Genomic DNA, 22,350 nt, shown 5'->3' with positions numbered 1-22,350 from the left:
AAGATGTGTCAGATTTCCCTGTGCTTGCATGGCAATTTTCCCAAGTAGATTGTGAAACCGAGAAGATCAGTTCCTTTAAAATTCATGGGGGATCTGCTATTCAATTGGATAGCGAGAATGAAGATAAGCAACATGCAAAGTCTTGGAACAGAAAATCTTGGTTTTTGAGAAAACTTTTGCTTGCTTTCTAGTTTCTTTAACATTGCTTTTGTCCTGTTGTGCTGCCAGCTGTCAAGCTGGGGCAAAATACCTAAAAATGATAAGTTCTCCCCTTCTGGTTATTTGACTATTCAAAAAAAGGTTAATTTCCCAGGGTAAAATATTTTCTCTATGCAAATTTGAAGTGAAGACTTTAAAATTCTTTTGGAAAGAAAAAAATGTTTCTTTCTTTCTGTAAGACACATTAGGACGTGCTAGGATGTCACTAACATCAGCAAAACTACTTTGATTTTCCATTGGTGTGCACCAGTATCAAAATGGGGCCTCTTTGTCCAGACACAGACACCATTAGCTGAAAAAATATGTTGCAGGCTTTTCCTTCTTCTTGGTCTGTGAGGTGCTGACAATCCTCCAGCATCACAGATCCCCTGGGATTGTATGTTTTTGCCTGTGTTTAGAAAAACACCATTCGCTACCTGCTGCATCTCTTCCTTGCTTTATATTTAGGAGCACCAGTACCAAAACCAGCTACAAAGGTACTGACAACACAACACCTGCTGAAGGTCTATAACTTGGAGATGCAGGATCAGTGCAATTGCAAGTATTCACTGCAAGAACAGAGCTAACAGAAGTGGAATAATTTCTATTTCGGCTGCCTGCAGTAAGGTAGAGACTAAGTGAATTGGTGAAAAATCAACAGCATTTCCTAAAGTATTTTCTAATAGCAAGGCATTAATTTTTTGTTAATTCAAAACTGACACTAATTTAGCTATGCGGCGGTCTCTCATGACTGTCTAACACCTTTTTAAGCTTATAAACAAAATAGCAACTCTCCTGATGAGTTGCTGTGAAGTCTGCAAGGAAGCAGAAATGCACAGCTTCAACTGCCCAGTGGGAGCCAAGGGACTTGTCATACAATTATATAAAAATCAGAAATGGTTTAGGAACCTCATTTACATTTTAACAAGTAATGCAGGTGTTGAGGAGTCTCCAGTTGAGTACTGTTGGAAATCTCACACACCTACATGGAAAGAACTATGGGATGAGCCTCTCCCTACATTTTTCTTTTATTACTGGCCTTTGAAACAGCTGAAAGGCAGGTTTATGGCACACTGAGGACCTCAGTGCCCTGTTGACGGAGTCTGAGTGACTCACAGAGATTGCCAGAAGACGTGATGCTGCCAACTCTTGTGACTTCCCTGTGAGTCTCCCTCTACTTACCATTCTTCCTCAAAGCCTCACTTTATTTACATTACAACCTGAGAGTTTTGGCTGTCATTTAAAAGCAAAGGGGTTGGTCTCATCTGGACAACAGCAACCCTACAGGCTCCAGAATCAGGAGGAGGAAAAAAAGACCTGATAGTTCATGCTTGTGTAAATTTCATGGTATTAAGCTGGTCCCAGAACCCTTCTTTGGTATCAAAAGGCAACATTAGAGTCAAAGTATGAGGCATTTTTTTGTGCTCCCTGCTGAAGGAAGGTCTTGGACACCATGTGGGGAAGGTGGCATGATGCTTCTTGGAAACAGTGAGGAGGAAGGGCCATGAACCAACCACAGGAAGGTGGGAATGTCAAACTGAGCTGCCAGATTAAAACACCCTCAGGAAAGTCTGTCCTCAGGATTTTGTGGACCTAGAAATGCTGCCAGAAGAGCTGGTTTTCCCCAGGTATTTCCTTTCCTGGGCAGATTACATCCAGGAGAAGAAGAGCATGAAAAGTGAATGAAAGAAACCAAGCAAAAAGGAATTGACTGAACTCTAGGCACTTTGCTCAGAAAGGATTTGCCTGCAGTGTTAGCTGAAGGACTTGGATCCCATTTTTCCATGCCAAGTAGCCCATCCCTAGGCTGACTATCTTCAGCTCAGTTCAGCGGTAATGTAGGAGTCACTATTTCCTTGAGCTGAAAGGACATTTTCACCTGCTTGCACTAGGGAAGAACAGAAGTTCTTGTCTACCAGAGCTACATGAATAGGGAAAGAAAAACAGATTTTGTAATAGAGTTTCTAAGATCAAAGCAAACCATCTTTCTCCATAATTGGATTCACTCTTTTAGGCTTTTGATCAGAAGTATGACACTCCAAATTTAGCACACAAACAAATCAGCAGTTGGTCAAGGTGCTGAGAATCAGGGTTAAGCTGAAATACTCCAACAGTTATACCCTCCAAATTAAATCAAACCCTGCTGCATGGGACCAATTTCTTCTACCCTGCACATACATATATTTCCCTACCCAAAAACCATAAACTGAAGCATTTAGTATGAACTTTACTCATCCTGCTGGATGTTGATTAGTTGAAAAATGCTGGTAAGTAATGGATCCCAGAGAAGCAAATGTTTATGCTTGCCTAAGCCTAGCCAAGGAAATTTTCTATGGTGGAAAAACTGCCTCACCATGTAAAGCACCATAACCAAAAGTGTATTAATAGAAATAAAAATATAAATGCCTACTTGTTTACAATTCTGAATTTAACTGTTAGGTTGCCAGAGCAGAGAGGATAATTTCTCCAGAGACACAGAACAAAACTGAATGCCAAGGGTAAAATCCTAATTCAATGGGAGTGTTTCCTAGGAGTCCAATCCTGTTTCTGCCTAGTCAATAGCAAAGCAGGGGTCATAAATCCAATGTCTAGACACTTAGATAGTGACTCCTGCTCTCTGCTGTGCAGCTGAAGCAAATGCACGTTAAAAAGGGAAAGCTGACAGCCTGCTTCTCTCACCTCTCAAGGCAATTTTAAGACTGCCCAGTCTTTAGTGACTTCAGGTAGAGTTTCATCCTGTGCTGCACCTGCTGATGTCTGGGCAATGTCTACTGACTCCCAACGAGACAAGAGTTTGCAACATGCTCCCAAGCGCACAGAGGACTCAATAAATAAATAAGTAAATAACACCTGCCGTATCTCACGAACTCTGAGCTTCTTTTAAGATCACTTTATAATCCATTCTTGCCTTTCATATCCAGCAGTGCACCCCACTGCAGTCTCTATTTGACAGTGCAGGGCTGTTCTCAGGGGTCAGAAGAACATAACAGTCCTTCCAAAAGCCACATCTTGCATGAGGGCTCCTAGTACCCGCTCTCCAACCTCAAACCACATGGTGCTGTGTGCACCACCACACACAGTCTTAATCTTTGGCTTGTTCAGCACAAGGAGAAAAGAGACCTGGCAAGATGTCCAAGTAACTGCAGTTTTAAAACAGGCTTAGATACGTTTTTGGTAAATACATTAATATCCTTTAGAAGTGGAGGAGCAAGAAGAGCCACTTGCAATCTCTTACAGGTGACTGTGAAAGCTGGGGTGAGTCATGTATTTACAGTATGATCTATCCACATACAAAGGTCTTGTTGAAATTTGAGCAACATACCATGAACGACAATCTGATTTTGAGGGCACATTTTCTCTCCATTTACCATGCTCCCCTCCCTCCCTCCCTCCCTAATGAAAGGTTCCCTGGGATTTGCAACCCTTTCTATCAAGGTGCTAATATCTCAGTTAAAGTCTCTAACTCAAGTATTCGGAAAAAACCGCTGTGAAGGTTTAAGACGACCCTGACCTAAGACTGACCATCCCTCAGCCAGTGAGTTCTGGAAGGGCAATAAGAAATAAGTGTGAGTTTGTGTCTCAACCACCCGTTTCGCTATCCTTAACACAGGGGGATGCACCAGAGAAGTAACACCTTCCATTACTGAAGTTTGACTCACCAGATTTATCCACTAGAGCCCCATGATAGAGTGAACAAGTGCCTGGAAGCAAGAACTAGAAAACAGCAAACTTTCCTCCAGTTCAATTTCAAACTGCAACTTCTTTAGGGGAAGGGGAAGGGGAAGAGCCAGGGCTCCTTACAGCCACAGATTGCAGGCTGCTGCACTACAGGAGCTTTACTGAGTCCTGGAAATCAGGCAGATAACACTGAGAGGAGTAAAATTATACTAAATTTATTATTCACCTCTTATCTTATGGAGTGTTGACCAGGCTTCACTCCATCACCCCTCAGCAGACTATCTGAGGACACCCACCCGACATGCCCAGCGATGTTGCCTGCAGCTGCTCCCCATTACCTGTGCGAATTTCCCAGTACACATCACCCCATTCCAGCGTGGGACAGTGAGACACCCAGGATGACGCAGCAAGTAGTTGTCCGCTCTGCCTGTGAAAGTGTCCGGATAACCTGTCACCGAGCCATCCAGATCATGGAAGATAGACATTTTGTCACCGTCATTATCGTTGTTTCCAAACCACTGGCCTGATCTGCCAAAAAACACTTTCAGTCCAACCTAGCAGAAGTAAATAATAAGAAAAACTAATGGTTAGCTCTCAGTAAGGACCTGTGTTTGTAGTGTTCTAGCAGCCAAAACAGTGATACAGCTAGAACTAGAAAGCTCTATTGCCTGAGTAAAGAGTTTTGTTTTGCCTTGTCTATTTAGAAAAATTTCCAACTGTATTGGTTTCCCCCCTCATTTCTTAATCCCTGGAGATATTTTCACAAAAACTAGGCTTTCAGTTCTTTGAAAGAGCTGAACATGTATTCATGTAACTGCACAACCATGTATTCCTTGAAATCACTCAGCCATAAATTGTGTGGTGGCAAAAGGAAGAGGATGACTCAAAGGGTAGGGAAGTACTAGAAGATTATGAAATTTACTGAGGAATATTACAGCTGTGATCAAAGAAACGAAAACTACTTGATGTTTGGTGAATTTTCTCATATATTTTCAATGGCTGTTCTAAGTGGCTCTGAGAGTGCCAATTTTTTTCTACCTGTTCCTCCTAAAAATTTATAAAACTTATGAAACTGACAGTAATTCTCAGAATTGGCTCTTGTACACATTTTAATATATCCCCTGAAGAATTTTTTTTTAGGAAAGAGAAATAACAGGAAGCAGCATTATCCTTGTTATGCATAGCTTTCTTTTCAAGATTTTTCAGTAGCTAAGAGTCTGTCCTGATACGAAAATCCAGCAAAACAAGGAAACTGCAGATGTTCAGCAAAAAAAGCATGAAACATTTTAATGTCTGCAGAGAAAGTTATTATAGTGTGTGATGATTAAGCTCTGAAGTAATCAAGAAAATAATTACTCCAGGCCAAGCACTCCGAATGAATCCTGCGGCAAGTGTGTATAACAGCAGACAGCATAAATAGTGACTGGATCACGCCAACCCAAAGGGCTGTAATTTGTTCCGTTTAGCCCAACTAATTTTAATTGGACTGTGCACATGAGTAAGAATTAGGGTCAGTAGGATTAGGCTGCAAGTTTACTGAGGGCTTTAAAGGCTTTATTTTAACAATAATAAACAGAACAGCTTAGGAGAATAGCAGGGTCATTGTGATTCTGGGTTAGATGGAAAGCCCCATTGGCTTAAAAAAAAATGACCACTGCAGCAAGAATTACTTGCCAAATAAAAGTCTTTATTCCTTTAAAATTAAATTAGAACCTAGAACCATTTTTCTACCACCTTCTTGTCCAAGTCTCACAAACAAACAGCTGAAGCAGTCTCATTTAAAGAAGGCTCCAACACATGAAATTTGATGTGTATTTTTGAGTGTCTTAAAACATTTTCTTACTGCACTGCAGGAAATTTTTGCTCAAAGCGCTACTTGGCAAAGAAGGAAGATCCTAAAAGTTTTTTTTTTCTTTCATTTTAATTTATAAAAGAGGAGATATTAAAAAAATGTAGCACTGCGCTGCAACTCAAAGCTCTATTATAAATACTTTGTGACAGTGCACTTCTGGAGTTGAATATGAAAACGGGCACTTCACTGGGGAGGAGAACAAAGTCAGCTGTACTTCAAACCAAACTAAGGCACAGCCAGTACAGCTTACATTTAATTAACACTCTCAGTGTTTTCATCCAGCAGCAAACAGTTTTGGTGCTGACACTAATCTGAGCTCTAACATTCTCCTCTAAAAAGTCTGAAAGTCAGAAACAAAGTGGAAATGTTAATGAGCTGTGTCACTTCTTTTATAAGTCTCAAGGTTACCTTACTTTTGTACACTGCAGGATAGGGTTGCACTGAGTTTGCAGTTACAGCTATGGCAACAGGTATTTTTTTCTAAGTGAACACACATGAACAAAGACCAACTCGTCTGGTATGTTCCTGGGGAGCTAGGAACGAGCTAGAAGAGAGTGCAGAGACAGGTCATGTCTAGCTACCACACTACTATTGAGACACCTGGTTTTCATTAAGTGAGGACTACCTGAGAGTGATATGGTATAAAGGTTACTTGAATTACCTGTCTGAAGCCTGACAGGGAGACCTGACAGATGATGGTTATGTGAATACGTAATCTCTTAGGAATATGCTTACTCAATCTGTCCAAAGGGAACACCTAGCACACCTGCAGAGAAGTCCTGAAGACTGCAGTGGAAAACACTTTCTATATTAAAAATTAATAATGTACTGGAAAACTTCATAATGACTTGCAACTTCATCTGAAATTCAAGTGTTGCACAAGCTGCCAACAAAAGCCATATCACTGTATCACTGTTATCATTTTAAGGAAAACACTTTCAACCAGTGTGAATCTTCCTCTACTTTACCACCCAAGGACTCTACCCTCATTAGCATGGCTTTTACTCTGCTGGGGTGATGCAAGCCCTCACTCTGCAAGTTCCCTTTGGTCAGAAGTCTCTTTAGGGTTGGGCTTGGTTTTTCTTCTGCTGTCTTTTTCAGGGGATAATAGACCTCCATTTTAACTCAGTGTCCACTTTTCTTTTTCCCATCATGAACTGTTTGCAAACTTCTGCTTTGACGCAGGAAGCCAGCACTAAGACAACACAGGCTAAACATAGTAAAGGCAACATTAGGAAGTGCCCGTCTCTTAGCTGGGCAGAACTGCAACCCCATGGGAGCCACTAGACCACAGCCAGGAGCCAGTGCTGGCCCCTTCGAACTCTTCTGAGAACAACAAACCCACCCAACACAGACCTCTGGGATTTCTTTGGCACAGGTAATTTCAGAGATGCCATTGTGTTGGTACAGCTAGGAGTAGAATAGGCCTGAATCCTCCCTAAGCTCCTGGCTGCAGGGAAAAAATAACCAGAGTGACTATTAGCCATGGATGTGAATTGGGACAGTTTGTGAGTCTTTTGCACCTGCTGGAGGTGGCCTTGTTCATGGGAGCCCAAAAGGTCATGTACAACCTCTTGCTCCTCACCTCGCTCTACAGGAGCTGTGCAGCAAAAGGACAGAGTGATGAATGCGTTGCTATGCTATGACTAGAAGGAGGTATGTCAGGTCTTCTTAAGAAATGATGCACAAGTGTCCTGTTTGGGCATGGCTCTGTGCTGGGCTGAGGCCATCTCCTTTGAGCTCTCCAAGTCCTACTGACTGACAGTAACCAGATCTACAGGAGACCACAGCCATCAGTCATGCCCTCAGCTGGGTTAAGACCAACTACTGCTTCCACTGCTTTGAAATAACTTTTTAAAAGCACCCTTTTTAGAACAAACAAACAAACGAGCCTAGCAAAAGTGTTGCTATTGATAAATGCACAGATATCTTAACATGTGAGATCTAGGTTTGTCAATGGAAAGGCTCCACTTTTTGTGGAGTGTAATGTTTAGGTCTTCTGTTCTACTTGAATGTTATTTTTACGCTGGAATTAAACAAGACCTGACTGGCTTTATTATTTTGTTGTCTAACCAATCTGCTGATCAGTCTGATTAATTATACAATTATTTCATCAGCATGACTAATATTTTTGTCATCACTATACAACTTGCAGTAATGTTTAATTTCTTCTTAAAAAACAACTGTAAAATGATTGTCATTTAGGGAATTAGTACTTAGCTACCCTTTAAAAAGTAATAAAATGAAGCCAGAGATGGAACATTAATTAAAACAGTCTACAGGCTCTGTCTTAACCAGTTAAAGACATATTGTTCCATATAGCAATTAACAACAAAACAATAAACTAACCGTGGTCCTTCAAGTTTGAAATCAGATTTAGCACATCTGGGTTCAATCCAGATAAAACAGAATCAAAGTGAAAAGTGCTGGGATGCTGGTGGTTACAAGTATAAATAGTTTTTCAGTTGGCAAAATATCAGCTTCAGAAGTGGGTATTTCTTGGAAACGTACATACAATAAATAATTATTGGGATAGTGTCATTAGTTTTTTTGTAATAGGCTGACACTATACTATTTTAATTTGCTTTGCAGAAGTATTCAGTAAGTCTTCTGGCCATTTTTACCTTGAAAAGCCCAGATCTCGTAGGCATTGCAGTACTAAACTGCCTCTCAGACAAAAGATGCTGGGATATTTAACAGGCTCATTGGCCTCAAATGGTGCAACTGTATTAAAGAGCTGCATTTTCAGCCATTCAAGATGTAATCATCCCCTTTGCTAATGTGCACAGACATCAGCTGTCTGAAATGATTCTGTTGGACAGAGTCCTACAGCCATTACTGGAGGAAAATTCCCACTCTCTTCCATTGCACCGATTGAACTTTTTCATCATATGTTTTTCTCTAAGCTCCCCTCCCTGGTCCCAGGGTGATTTTCTCATTCATGTTCCCCATGACTGTCTTATAACCATTTCCCCAAGGGAGGACATAAAGACGGTTCAGCAAGTTAGCCCTTATTCTTGTTCCAAAGCTCCCTAAAGCATCTAAGGTAGATAAGATCTCTTTACTGAAATGCACAGGATTAATGTTCAGAGGAGCAGTCACGTGACTGCAATCAACAGCATCCTTTCATGAAATACCCTCCTGTTGTTGGTCTAAAGTGTACCAGAGCAGGGACAGACAAACTAACGCCTTGCCAGAGGGAGTGATATTGGTCAATCCCAGAGTAATGGAAATTTTCCTCAAGATAAAGCCAAACCTCAAGCCAAAGTTACTACAGTTCAGGGACATCCTAACAAGGATGGACCTTGTTTGAAAAAAGCTAAGAGGAGGTTATGATGGGAGCGAGTCAGGTGGAATCTGTCATTTCCCAAGCCAAGCGTGCAGGTCCACAACTGCTGCAGGTATCCAGGACAAGGGCTTAAATTGCTCAGCACCCTACAGTTCCTGCCAAGGCAGAGATAGAGCACCCCATTTTGCTGTCACTGCTCAAGGGAAGTCCCTGTTGCATCAACAGGAATTTCACTGCTGACCCCAGGAACTGGGTCACAGCTTTGCTTCTAAGTGCATTTGCTATTTCTGTATAAGAATTATATTGCAGCTTACTGTCTTCTGGCATCTCATTTGTGTCCCTCTCAACCTCCTCATGAGGTCCTCAGCAAGTATAAGCTGGTAATGCTGCCCCAGCTATGAGTGGTGTTCTGCCTATTCTGGTTAAAAGGTGAAACTTTCCTCTAATGAAAATTTTTTATGTATGTCTGCCCAGGCATAAGAAACTGTCACATTTTTCTGGATTATAAATAACTTTCATCTAAAAAAAAAACAAGTGTTGCAAAACTAATTGGCGGTACACACCAATGTAACATGCGCCATTGCTTGGAAATTCCTGCTCTAGGATACATATCTCACTACTTCTAAAAACTTCAAAAACTTGCATATCTAACAGCACACATTTCTGCTTTGCTTACTTACGCTTCTCTCCATCAAGATCTGTGACACATTATTCTGGGGGCTTATCTGCCAGGAATTTTTCATGAAGAACCCAATGGCACTTGAGAATCTGTCAACAGTCGGGGTGAACTTCTTGAAAGTGCATTCTGCAATCCTGACAGGTCCATCATAAATCTGGAATCCACGAATAGGGAACGTCCTGTGAGATTTAAAAGCAAACACAGTCGTATGTTAAAGCTTGGGCAAAATCTGAGTCTTCTCCTGAAAGCACAGAAAGACATTAATGAGTGGCTAAACTACCTTTCCTTTCCCAGAAATGGGATCTGGGCACTCATCACACTGTTAATGAAAGATGAATCTCTGCTGAACATCCTCTACAACATAAGGCTCAAGAGCCAAAACAAATTACTTGTAAGCTTGCCTAAGGCCTGTAAGTTGGGGTAAAGCAGTTCAAAACCCTTGTCCCCAGCCACCCAGGAGTTCATCATCACAAGGAAGAACCCAAAGGGCCATGTGACAGCATTGCCATCAGGTTCCCTGTTACAGCGCAGATGGGTTTCTCAGGAAAACATCAACATGGTTGAAAACACGTATCAGTCAGACTCCCTGGAGGCAAGTGTCTTATCAAAAGCCAGTACCAAGTGGTGCAACACAGTTTCTCCTTTCCCTTCAAGCCATTTCACACAAGATCCCCAAGACCTAGTCCACAGCATTTCATACAGAAAAGTGATTTCTGCAGTATCAGTCCATGGACATGTTGTTAAGACATCAGTGTTGACAGAGATGCCACTGGAGTCACAGGTAAGTACTTGCCCCTTCCATGGTTTGTTTTGAGGAAGTGCCAAGTTTTGCTTGGCTCTGGCCATGTTTGATTAAAGGGCGGCCTGCTCAGCTTCACACACAGCAATGAAGCTGGCTAGTAGTGGCATGGAAGGGTAGGTCAATGCCTATCGAGTCCAGAAAGAGTTCTTCAGACATGAAAGCCACAAAGTGGACAGCACATGGGGGGTCACCGAGGCCCAGATTCCACCTCCAGCCCTGATGTTTTTTCTTACTGGTTGGCTCCAGAGATCCAGAAACACTTTGTCAATTGGAAACACCAGGCACAAAGAGTGTTTCTTGACCAAATAATTCTTCTTCAATTTCCAGAGCTGTTATCCCAGTAGTTGAGACTGGTACAACCGCTATGTCCCGTTTTGCACTATGGCGTAACGGAAGGACAGCATCAGACATTTTGGCATACTCCTTTCCAAGGGTGCATTGCTTAACAATATCACAAATGATTAGAGCTTCTTTGAACTGCAAAAGAGCTTTCTTGAAATTGCAATTAAAGTAACAACACTGATAATAACTGAAGACAGCTCTGATTATTCTTGCTGTCCTACACAGATCCCATTCCTGTGTCACTTATTGCTGAGACATGTATAGTCAGGGCTGTGCACATGGCATGTCTGCTGAGTACTGCTTTTTACTTGATTTTATATTCCTTGTAGAGGGTTTAATAATTGCTGAGCACCAACAAAAAAATAGATCAGCGCAGAATTTAGGCTTGGGGAAGCACATCTTGCTGTGGGGATGTGGGTAGGCACCGCAGTTGCTAAAGAGGAGGCTGTGCTACTGTCAAAACAGAAAATAACGTACAGCAATTGACAGACAAATAAGATGCAATAATGAAAAATGGTTTCTCCTTTGTCAAACCAGCCATGTTTGTTCAGCTACGCTGGCAGGAGGGATGGTGGCATGGTGTACAGGAGCTGCGCCATCAGCTTGATGCTGTGCTACTGAAGGACTACACAAAAGCCATTTGGTATCTTTCAGATTCTCTAATCTGTTCTCCAGTGACTAATAAATTAAGCAGAAAATTAAATCAAACACATTCAGTTGAGAATGGTCTCAAGCTGTTGTCCTGAAGAGTGAGTTTATTTGGATGCTTATTATTTCTGGCCTGTACAATGATTTAAACACCCAGTATAAATTACTCGTTGGTAGTCACATTCATTCCTGAAGCTTTTCTTCTAACTTACACTAACACCAAGAAGAAATGGCAGAAGAATAACTCACTTGTTTCTGGGCAGTGTTCTGTATTCTCCATTTGCCCCTTTTCCCCAGTAGCTGTTTTGGCCTCCCTGGGAGCCAAAGTTGCTACTTTCTCCAACAAAAATGGAGCGTGTAACCTCCAGGCTGGAGCCTTCATCTGTTGGGAAAGTCCCATCACTGCAAGCAAAGAAACACCAGGTAACTATACAGCACACCACAACCAATTAATTAACACTTAGTTACACCACAGACACAGTAGAATTTCTTTCTTAATTCGGAAAAAAAATGCATGTGCTGGTATAACAGCATGCTTCAAAATCTCTTCAGAAACCACAATGTTAGTGCCAAGGTAGCTTAGTGGTCGGGAATCAGTAATACAGGTAACTTAGTCTGGGTAAAACCAGCTCTACCCTACATATATATGTATACACACACACACATATAATTGTTCTATACTGAGTTGCTTTATGAATTTTTAGCTACATCCTTGAAGGCAAATATCACTGACTTTCATTGCCTGCAGTGGACTTCGGATATGGCTTATTTTTGCTGGTCTTTTACAAGAGGGGTCGAGACAAGAGCAGCACGGGCATGGCAGATACCAGCAGAGGAGGCAGGACACCACGTGGGACCATCCCAGCCACCCTGCCCTGGCAGCACACAAGCTATGGGTAATGCTGCTCCACCAGGCTAGAGCAGAAGAAAAGTCTCCCCAAATGAAGAGCCAGGTGTTTAGTCTACTGGTTCGGGACCTACCATCCAAAAGGAAATATTCGGCAATTATGCTGTATTCCCCAGGCATGCTGAGGCAAAGAGAATGAAAGGCTAAATTACCCCTTGTATTAATGGCTGTGCAGGGAAGACTTCATGTGGTCTGGGAGGGAAATGTGAGGTTTTCTCATGTCTTACAGTAATTACCAGGGGAGTGTCTCAGCATCCATTCTTCAGCCTGTTACACTGAGTTAAAAAATGGGAAGAAGGTCCATTTTAAGAAATTACCTTGCCAGAGTGAGTCCAATTCCATTGTCTGAAAACCTAGGACAGAAGAAACACAATGGTGTAAATGATGAGGAATGTCCACAGTGAATGTGGCCTACAGACCTATTTATGTCTGCCGTGAGGGGAATGATATAACACATAATTACAGTAACCTACCCCGAGTTGCGGAAAATAATGTCGCCACCCCTGGCCCAGGCGCCATGGTCATTATTTTTAAAAGCAATAAGACCATCAATCACGGCAGGAACTCGTGGCTTTTCAGGATCAGCATCTTGATGTGGGCGAAACCTGAAGCAAGGAGCTTAGTTAATGTGGTACGAAAGACCTAGGAACCGAATTCGGATACAGAAGGTCATGCCTGACAGACCTCATATGGGTTCCAAATATCAGCATGATGGACCTCAAGAGGTGATATGCCCTGGATCAGAGTCAGGCTATTAGCTTGATTTCGTTGATTTCATTTGGTACAAAGCAGAAAACAAGAAACATGCAGAACGGTGAAATTCTGTCCCCAGTGAAATCAACAGGTGATTTCTCACTGGACTTCAATGGGCCCACAGCCACTCCTTAATTTGATTCAGTGTGATTAGAGGCATAGAAAATATTTTTCCAAAGTCACTTGGGTCTTTTTCTAATTGTCCTTGCAAGGCACACTGAGAATCCCTGGGTTGATGCTAGGAAATCAATTAGGCACTTTCAAGAATCTCATTCAGCAAAGATAACAGAGTAATTGGAGCTTCTTTTCCTTGCATGTACAGAGCAGACCTCCATATGCTTCTGTCTCTGCTGAAAAAGAAGCTGTCACATGAAAAAAGGATTCGCCCTAGGAACTGGGCGCTTCTCGATTACTTGCAGGCTATTCTTGCCACACTGGCTGTTAATGGTAGGTTCGTGCCATGTTTGGAAAACAAAAAAATATCACCATTGCTTTTCCTGAGTCTACCCTCACCTCCTGCTTCTTCCAGCTGCTCTACTAAGGGAGCTGGCTCCTCAGTGCCCAAGGGGGTGACCCTGGCAGGGAAGTCTCAAAAAGGGACAAAAAGGCACCCTTCCCTTTCAGCCGTATGGGAGCATCATAGTGGCATTGATAGGGTATGATGGAGGGGGGAAAACAGCCAAGGCTTGACCATGAGCAGCGGCTCATTTCTGCCACAACCTCCTCATATAGACCCATAGGGCTGCAGTGAGTGAGAAAATGGCCTTAATTTACCTGCTTCCACTCTGCAAAAGGAAGCTCAGGGATTCTAAAGCAGCTGATGAAAAGCTTTGAGGCTACTTTATTTTCCTCATTAATCCTAGACCAGTCTCAGCAGTCTCTTACGTCACCTTTCAGCTCTAAGTTCTTCTAAGTAATTAGTAAGAAATGTTGGAGTTTACAAACCCGCTAATGGACTAATGGAATCTGGATCCCCTTTCACATGCTTCACTGCTTAGTCCTCATAACCCCAAGTGCATGTGTAGAATTTCTGGTCAGCAATAACACAAACAATTCAGTGCATAGCTACGAAGTATTTGCCTCTGCACATCAGAGATAGCTTGTGGGGTTTTCTTCAGATGCTCTAGCCATAATGAGGCATTAATGATCTGTTAAATACAATGCAGAAGCCAAGAAGCAATACAACTGTCCAAAATACTTAGCCATACAGCATGTGCTTACCTGGCATTATCGACAGTCAGATACTCTCTGGGATCCTCAGCATTGGCTCTCGTTGTCTTTACTCCTTTTCCAATAAACAAACCAGCCTGAAAAGGCACACGACTCCAATTATTTTAACAGACTGCCCAACAGAGACCAGAGATCCCAGGCTTTTATCAATGAACACGGGCAGCCAGTGCATGCAGGCACAGCGAGTGCCTGCAGCCTGGGCTTTCTCTTCCCTTTCAGTGTCACTTGGCACTGCTCTGTATGACATTAGCGCAGGACGTAGCATGCTGAAGTCAGGACCGAGCCTGCCCTGCCATATGTTATGCATCAGCATCTTGGGCTGTCTTCTGACCCAAAGCAAGGCACTGAACTCCCACTCTCTCTTTCTCTCTCGCAGAAAGCAAGAAGGGACTTTGCCAAGCTTTTGATAACTTTTTGGAAAAAGAGTGCTGTTAAGAAGCAAGGTTTTAAATAAAGAGTGATGAGTCCCCCGACAGTCGAAAGAGAACGTGAGCTGCCATAGCCAACTTAAAGGCTTTGGCCTAGAGCAGCAGCTGTCATGGAGCAAGATATAAAATATACCAGGCACAGAGAACAGCACTGATTTCAATCTAGAACCCTGAGAAATAAGTGTAAAATGCTTTTTATAACTTACAGGTTATGTTTTCACGTCAACAGTATATTTTTTGCTTGGAATTACCATGGAATTTCTGGTCTCATTTTTCAAAGGTGATGAGCAGGACCTGGCATAAACTACTTTTGCTCATCCCCCTATATCCTTGCACCACTGTAGCCAACAGCAGTGCTCAGTGTCCTGTCCATCATTCCTTAAATCTCACTTAGTGGGCGTACCTAAGGCCTGGGCACATCCCTCTAACACAGGCACCCAACTGCAGTGCCTGAAATGGGACTCCCATTCTGCTCAGCTCCCTCTTTAATCATTGGAAAGAGCATCAGCCCCAAAAGTTGATTGTGCCTTGATACAGTGTTAAAAGACCTTTATCAAAAATGTAAGACAGCCATGATCATCTGATTTCAGAGCACCACACAGCCAGTGCTACGCCATACTACTGTATTGATAGAAACACATAAAAATCATCCACCTGCCTTGAAATTGGAGTGGACCCTGTTGTTGTAAAATACTCCCAAGGGGGTATGTTCAGCCTGTCCCTCTGGATATTGCCCCTCAGACTGTCCAGTGGGAACCCGGTGGAAGATGTACCATATCCCAACATCCTAAAAGACAAAGGGAGGTCTGAGAAATGGGACACCGCAGTTAATGAGACAGGTTAACCTGGGGACTTAGGGTTTCCCACTGTGCTGGCCAGATTTCTAACCTGAGCCTGCCAAACATGTGAGTCCCAGGGGACAGACAGCAGCCCATACTCTTACACCTCCCAACTTCTCCTTTGGTATGTGTAGTGGGTCCCCCAGGCACACACAGATAGGTTTTAAAAATGCATATATTGTAGGTGAAATTCAGGTGGTTTATTAGAAAACATAGCCTTCTCTATACAGGCACGTTAAACACAAACACGATTTGAGCAAACATCAGAGATAATAACAAGGAGAGAATACATATTTATGTATATAAATATAAAATTTTATTGGCCATTTAACTATTAACTACTAACAAAAATCAACATTTGCTGAGAAACGCCACACACCATTTCCAACGTGAGAGAAATTTGTGAGAGAGATCAGTGGGAGAACTGTAGGCAATTGCTTGTTCTTAACAGAGACAAAGGTTGCAGAAACACGTATCCAAATTTTATGATGGCTTACTGAAAATTCATTGCCCTCATATTAATGACATCAATAAAAGTAGAATACACGGAAACTGGAGGCAAAGCATAGCTCTTGCCATTAAATGATTTTACCTGAGCACCAGCTGCTGCATTCTCTATTAAGTTGTTGTTTGGATTTGCAATCCAGAATGTGCTGACAGCCCTGAAAAATCAAAATCAAAATGATCCTAAGCAGTTACCAGCCAGGAAGGGATACATTTTCATAGCACTGCACTGGACTTGAGCTGTAGCTCTCCTGTTGACTTTAAAACTCCACACAAGCTTTTAATGACACTCTTTAAGGAAAAGAAATCATCTAGTAATGTCAGATATGTTCATTTATGGAGCCACAGGCTGAACCTATTGTAAATTATATGAGACTGTTAACACAAATTCCATGCTCTGTCAAACGCAGCTTAAGGAAACCCAACGTCTTTTTATTTCTTTCTTTTTCTTTTTTCTTTTTTTTTTTTTTTTAAAAAAAAAGTGAAGTGGCTTTGGAAAACATCTGAAAAGTGAGTTTCTGGCTTGTTTTTTGGAACTTCAGGGGCAACGGCAGAAGGTAGGGGAATTTTCTATGGATTTGTGAAGCTCCAACCCAAACCATTCTATGATTCTATGTGTAAAAGAAAAAAATGTCCTTGAGCCGCAAATGGCTCCTTAATCAGGAGATTAAGGAGATGTTATTTCAACATTTGTTCAGATAAGGAGTTTTTGCTTCAGAGGGAAGATCATCGGTGGCATAAACAAAAGCCACATATAGCTATTGAAACGGTGTCATCTGTTGTCTTAGTTCATTTGTGCCCTGATTTAGGCTGGGATAGAGTTAATTTTTTTCCTAGTAGCTGGTATAGTGCTGCGTTTTGGATTTAGGGTGAGAATAATGTTGCCAACACGCTGATGTTTTAGTTGTTGCTAAGCAGGGCTCACACTAAGTCAAGGACTTTTCAGCTTCTCACACCACCCCACCAACGTGGAGGCTGGGGGGCACAAGAGGCTGGGAGGGGACACAGCTGGGACAGCTGACCCCAGCTGACCAAAGGGATAGCCCCTACCGTATGACATCATGCTCAGCATATAAAGCTGGGGGAACGCTGGTGGGGGGCCACTGCTTGGGAACTGGCTGGGCATCGCTCGGCAGGCAGTAAGCAATTGCACCGTGCATCACTTGTTTTGTATATTCTAATTCTTTCATCATTATCATTATTATTATTTCCAGTAGTAGTATTTTCCCTTCCTTTTCTGTCCTATCAAACTGTCTTTATCTCAACGCACATATTTTACTTTTTTTTTTTTTTTTCTCCCCAAATCTCTCCCCCATCCCACTGTGGGGGTGGGGAGTGAGCAAGCGGCTGTGTGGTGTTTAGCTCCCTGCTGGCTTAAACCACGACAATTTGATAACATCTTTTGCAGTAGTGAAGACCACATGTAAAAGCACTGTAAACCTTTTCTCATGACTGTACCAATTAATACGATCATTCTAAGCACAAAATCTCAATAAATTTTTATCCACCTTAAGTATTATATAATCAAGAATCCACACTCCTTTGTGTTAACAGAACCACTAAATAGGTGCAAAATAAAACTGTATTAACCATACAAGCAACCTTAGAATTTCAGTAACAATCATTGCGATTAATTTGTTATTTATGCAAATGGAAGTAAGTAGAATTTGGCCACTGAATCCTTTTCCAGAAAATATGAAACTACAAATTGCCTTGGCTAAACTGTGTTCTTGCTTGCAAACACTAGCCAGATCAATACTCGGGACCCCAAAGTCCCCATCTCACAGCTCATCAGTCTCCAAAATAGAAGCTAACCTTGGTCAGCTGTATCGGGATATTGTTTATTGTTAAATGATGCTCACTGTAGTTTATGCTAATGTCTGCATTCTCACTAAATCTCCTGATGTACTCTAGATAGTCATGTATTCATGTACTATTGACCAATTTACTCTAGATGCTCCAGGCCCAATCCAGCCCTGGTGAAAAAAAAAAAAGGCAGAAACTCCCTTTATAGTAAGTGATATTTTTGCCAGCTTATACCAGGGCTGAAGGAATGTGCACTTAACAGACAGATTTCATGAAGCCTTCAACATCCTACTTAAGAGTTGAAATGGGTTTAGAAATGAGCAAAGTGCTCAAGCCTGTTTATGATTCTCAGGAGCGACAGGAATAACCAGCAGCAAATACTCCTTAGGACTCACACAGGTGTTAACAGATATCTTCACAAGCAAAACAGAGTCAAGTAGCAAAATTATTTTAAAATGAGAAGTGGTAGGAAAAGCTACAATTTTCCATTTAACGTTAAAGAACACCTTCCAAAAGTTTCACCCCAGCATACTTTGGGCCCCGGCTATAAAGCACAACATTGGTGCAAAGCCTGACTACAGCTCCCAGAGCACTTACATGCAGTCGGTGCTCGGCACAGGAACGTAATCCCCGTAGACGTGGCTGCGGATGGCAAGGCACATAGCCTCATTGCGATCCGAAGGCAAGATCGTCCCTGACTTTGTGAGGAGGCCCAAGTTGTGATAAAACGTATTGCGTTGCTCCGTCCCGTCTTCGAGGAAGAAGCAGTGCCCCAGAGTGTCATAGCCAATGGTGTCTTTTACCTGAAAAAAAAGTAGACAGGCCATAGATCACAATGCTAACAGCAGTAGGAACTGTAACTGGTGTGCTTTGCATATCAATACATTCCCGAAACACTCACAGAGGGGTTTTGCCACCCCTCTGCACAGTGAGCAGTGGCTCCATAGGCATCGGTCCCAAAGCTAACTGGAACTACATGCAGTCTGCGTAACTGTGGACTGATCTTCTTATAGAGTGAAACTGCTATTAAAATTACTCTGAAGAAGATCACACGCATAATTACAGGAAAATTGCAAAATACTGGATTTAAAACTGCCCTAAGCTCTAAGAGAGAATATTTGATTAGGTGTCACGGAGTAAATATCTGCGTAAAGACAAGTGAGTCTTGCATGATAAACCAACAAGTTAGGATGGTTAATCCAGAAATTTTCATGATGCAACACTTCCCAAATAAAATAAGAAATTCTTAAAAATGCACCATGTGAAGTAATTTATATTAACAATGTTCTTTCTCCCCGACTCTCAGAAGGTGCAGAGCCACTTCATTCCTGTAATGATCAGCTTGGGCAGAGATGGTATTTTACTATTTCAGTCTATTTAATATTAATTGACATGCACAGGGGTATTGCATTAAACCCTAATTTGACCAAGAGGACTTAGCACAAGCCTCCTTTGATGTAAAGTCTTATGAAGATAAATTCAGAAATCCTTCGTTTAAATGTAAATACTAAATCAGGCTAGTTAAAATACCAGCTATTTGTTACTAAATCTTACTGAAACCTTAACTTTGTACTCCAATGATCCCTGTCAGCATTTTTATTCACTCTTCAGGCATACAAAATTCCTGTTGACGTCAGAGTTATGTCTGTGTAAGACTGCAAGCTTAACTAATATTAACCTACTTGGTTATTTCTGTATACAGAGGGATATTTTAACTACATCCATTTCAGATTCACATCCTGTGATTTCCCCTTAATGGGCTGAAACTGTACGTAACATCTGGAGTCACAAAGAGTATAGTCCCCACAGGTATATCTCTACTGGATTCCATTGTTTTCCTGGCAGTCACCTCTCAAACTTGTCATCTGCTGCTCTTGTTTCTGTCCTAATGAGGTGTTCAAGGGAGAGTTATAAAAAAGGCACAACACAAACGGGTACCCAGTTCCTAACTGATACAGTTTTGGGAATCCACTGAGACCCTGCACGCAGGTACAGTAGCTCGGAGTGAGCTACAAGAGGGTAACAGAGAACCTACATGCAGTGACACTGAATGTGTCCCTGCCAGCTGAGTCTTGGAAATACAAATAGGAAATGGATTTAGATAAAAGTGCAAGTGTCCTTGCCAACCTGCTAAGAACAGTAGGCTCGGCTGCTTCTACCCTTCCAAATGATGGGCAGAAGCTGCGCTAAGGAGGCCATGGAAGACTATTTTTGGAAAGAAACTGTAACAACAAACCGCTCCCTGTTTTAAACAGCATTTCAACTGTAGAGTTTCATTCTTCTGAATTTAGCTGAAGTTTAGATAATCTGTGCTTCAGACAGCTGCGTTAAAAACCGGCCTTGTATCCGAAAACAGATTTTAGCTTTTGTTAATATGGTTAGTCACAGCTTCAGAATTGCAGCCCTGAAAACTTACATACACAAAACTATACTGATGACCCTCCTAAACAGAAATAACATAATGTAAAGATCACTTACATTTGTACTGAAAGATAAGGGTCCATGCCATTAGATCAAAACCCCAATAACTGATCAATTCTGGCATATCACAAATAGACACTATATGCTGGGAAATGAGCCCACCTGCAGCACTGTGACAGCAGCATACTACTGTATGTGCCAGCAGCGTATTACTGTACGTGCCAGCATGAAACACCATCCACAACGCAGGCTACAGCCTCACTGGTGTGTCCAACACCAGATGATTAAGATGCTTCTAAACACTGAATTATATATAGTTCAGCAACACAATATAAGTGACCTTTATGCACTGCAACATTAGACATGAAAGACTACAGTAGTCTGTGTATGCCTGACGTGTGCCAGGGCAGTGCGAGGCATGCCGCAGCCTGCGCCCCAACCGCGGTGAGTAACCCAAGCTGTGTGCGCTGCTGCCACCCGCTCGCACAGCGGCACAAGCCCAGCACACGGGAGCAGCAGATGGGAGAAGGGCCTTACAGGCAGAACTGCATGACCCATGCACAGAAAAGCACAAACCACAGCACTTTGGCAACGTACTTCTAAAATTACATCCTCTAAACCGTCAAGACAGGAGGGGGAAGAACCCACCTATCTGGTTTATTCTGCCTCAAGGGCTAAAGTTTCATAACCTGATGCTAAAATGGGTGCCCATCTATGTTGTTTAACCTCCTTGCTCTGATACACATGCCCTTCTCTCAAACTGCAAACTATTTTATTTAAAGCAAGTCTTTTTATTACATTTTAATTACTCTTTATCTTTATGACTGTAGTGAAACCACATGATTCTTCCACAGAATCACATACTTAACCTTTCCTATAAAATCTATTCACTGCTTCACGGACTCAAAGCTCTCAGCGGTCACATGGGGGGGCTGGCTCCCACACAGATTCTTGGTTTCACAACTATTGCATCCCACACATCCAGATAAACCCTTGACAACCTCTTTTTTGGTAAAAAGCAAGACCCTACACCATTCTTCTCAGGACAAACATTAGCATAAGGCTTGATTTTTCATCCCAGGCAGGTTCCTTCAATTCCAGAGGTTTAATACCAATAGGAGGAGAAAGGGAGTTAAACTGACACACACTGGGCAAGTCTCCTGCCACCTAAGGGCTCTGTACACAAAGGCAGGTTTACAGCCAGAGCAAACCACGTATATGAGAAGGCGATCAATAATTTTGAGTGATATGGACAATACAAACTCCAGTTTAGGATACGTGAAAAGTGTTCCCAGTTGTACAAGTCCAGCATCGTACTTCCGTGAATACATCGCTTCAAGGGGACTGTATCACACAAGGGTCCCACCGGAGCGCATCTGTGTCATATCTAACACAGCTTTATGTCCAGGGTTGAGAAAAAGTTGTCAGGAAAACCACGGGAGGTCACGGATAGTTCAGGGAGTGTCTCTGCCTGAGCACACATCGGGTGAATGAGGAAATGGCCACAGACATGAAAACACCGCTCAGGGTCCTGCAGAACACACAGCAACTGGACATGTCAGGACTGGAGTGGGAATGTGCCATGGCTTTTTTGCGGGTTGTTTTTTTTTTTTAAGTTCCTCTCCTCAATGCCCTTGTGAGAATCTAGGTCAAAGCCAAGTTCCTGAGGGCTTTTCTGGCACTGAAGCAGTCGTTTGGGTCTGTCCCTCTCATGTTTCGTTCCCTTTGTCATGTGAATGTTTTTGGATATATTTCACATTGCCCTGACTTGAACAACCCCTGTCTTTTTTATCTCCTTTGCAAATTAAAGGTCCATCGCTTCAGTCAGGTCTGTTTAAAGTCCATTGTTTTCATTTTAAATGAAGGTTCCTATTATCACAATCTGTCCAGAATAACCATGACAAAGATTTCACTCTATCTGATGACACCATTAGTAATACTAATTAGGTAATACTAAGAACCCGAAATTCATTT

General features: G+C 42.2%; 1 protein-coding gene across 1 annotated transcript in view; it reads right to left on the bottom strand.

The window, feature by feature from the left end:
- The window catches only part of LOC104345207 (cell surface hyaluronidase CEMIP2-like), a 58,748-nt gene that overhangs the window by 24,378 nt on the left and 12,020 nt on the right, over window positions 1–22,350 (bottom strand). Inside the window, exons 9-17 of the mRNA XM_086471316.1 lie at window positions 18,553–18,758; window positions 16,238–16,307; window positions 15,465–15,593; window positions 14,370–14,455; window positions 12,869–13,000; window positions 12,713–12,748; window positions 11,738–11,890; window positions 9,698–9,875; window positions 4,215–4,430 (exon numbers count right to left, since the gene is read on the bottom strand). Coding sequence (XP_086327442.1) covers window positions 4,215–4,430; window positions 9,698–9,875; window positions 11,738–11,890; window positions 12,713–12,748; window positions 12,869–13,000; window positions 14,370–14,455; window positions 15,465–15,593; window positions 16,238–16,307; window positions 18,553–18,758 — 1,206 coding nt within the window. The remainder of the gene's footprint in view (window positions 1–4,214; window positions 4,431–9,697; window positions 9,876–11,737; window positions 11,891–12,712; window positions 12,749–12,868; window positions 13,001–14,369; window positions 14,456–15,464; window positions 15,594–16,237; window positions 16,308–18,552; window positions 18,759–22,350) is intronic.

The sequence above is a fragment of the Leptosomus discolor genome, chromosome 11 (genome assembly GCF_034619465.1).
Source record: "Leptosomus discolor isolate bLepDis1 chromosome 11, bLepDis1.hap2, whole genome shotgun sequence".
Lineage (NCBI taxonomy): Eukaryota > Metazoa > Chordata > Aves > Leptosomiformes > Leptosomidae > Leptosomus > Leptosomus discolor.
The sequence above is the reverse complement of the archived record's forward strand: the minus strand, read 5'-3'. Positions and strand labels throughout refer to the sequence as shown.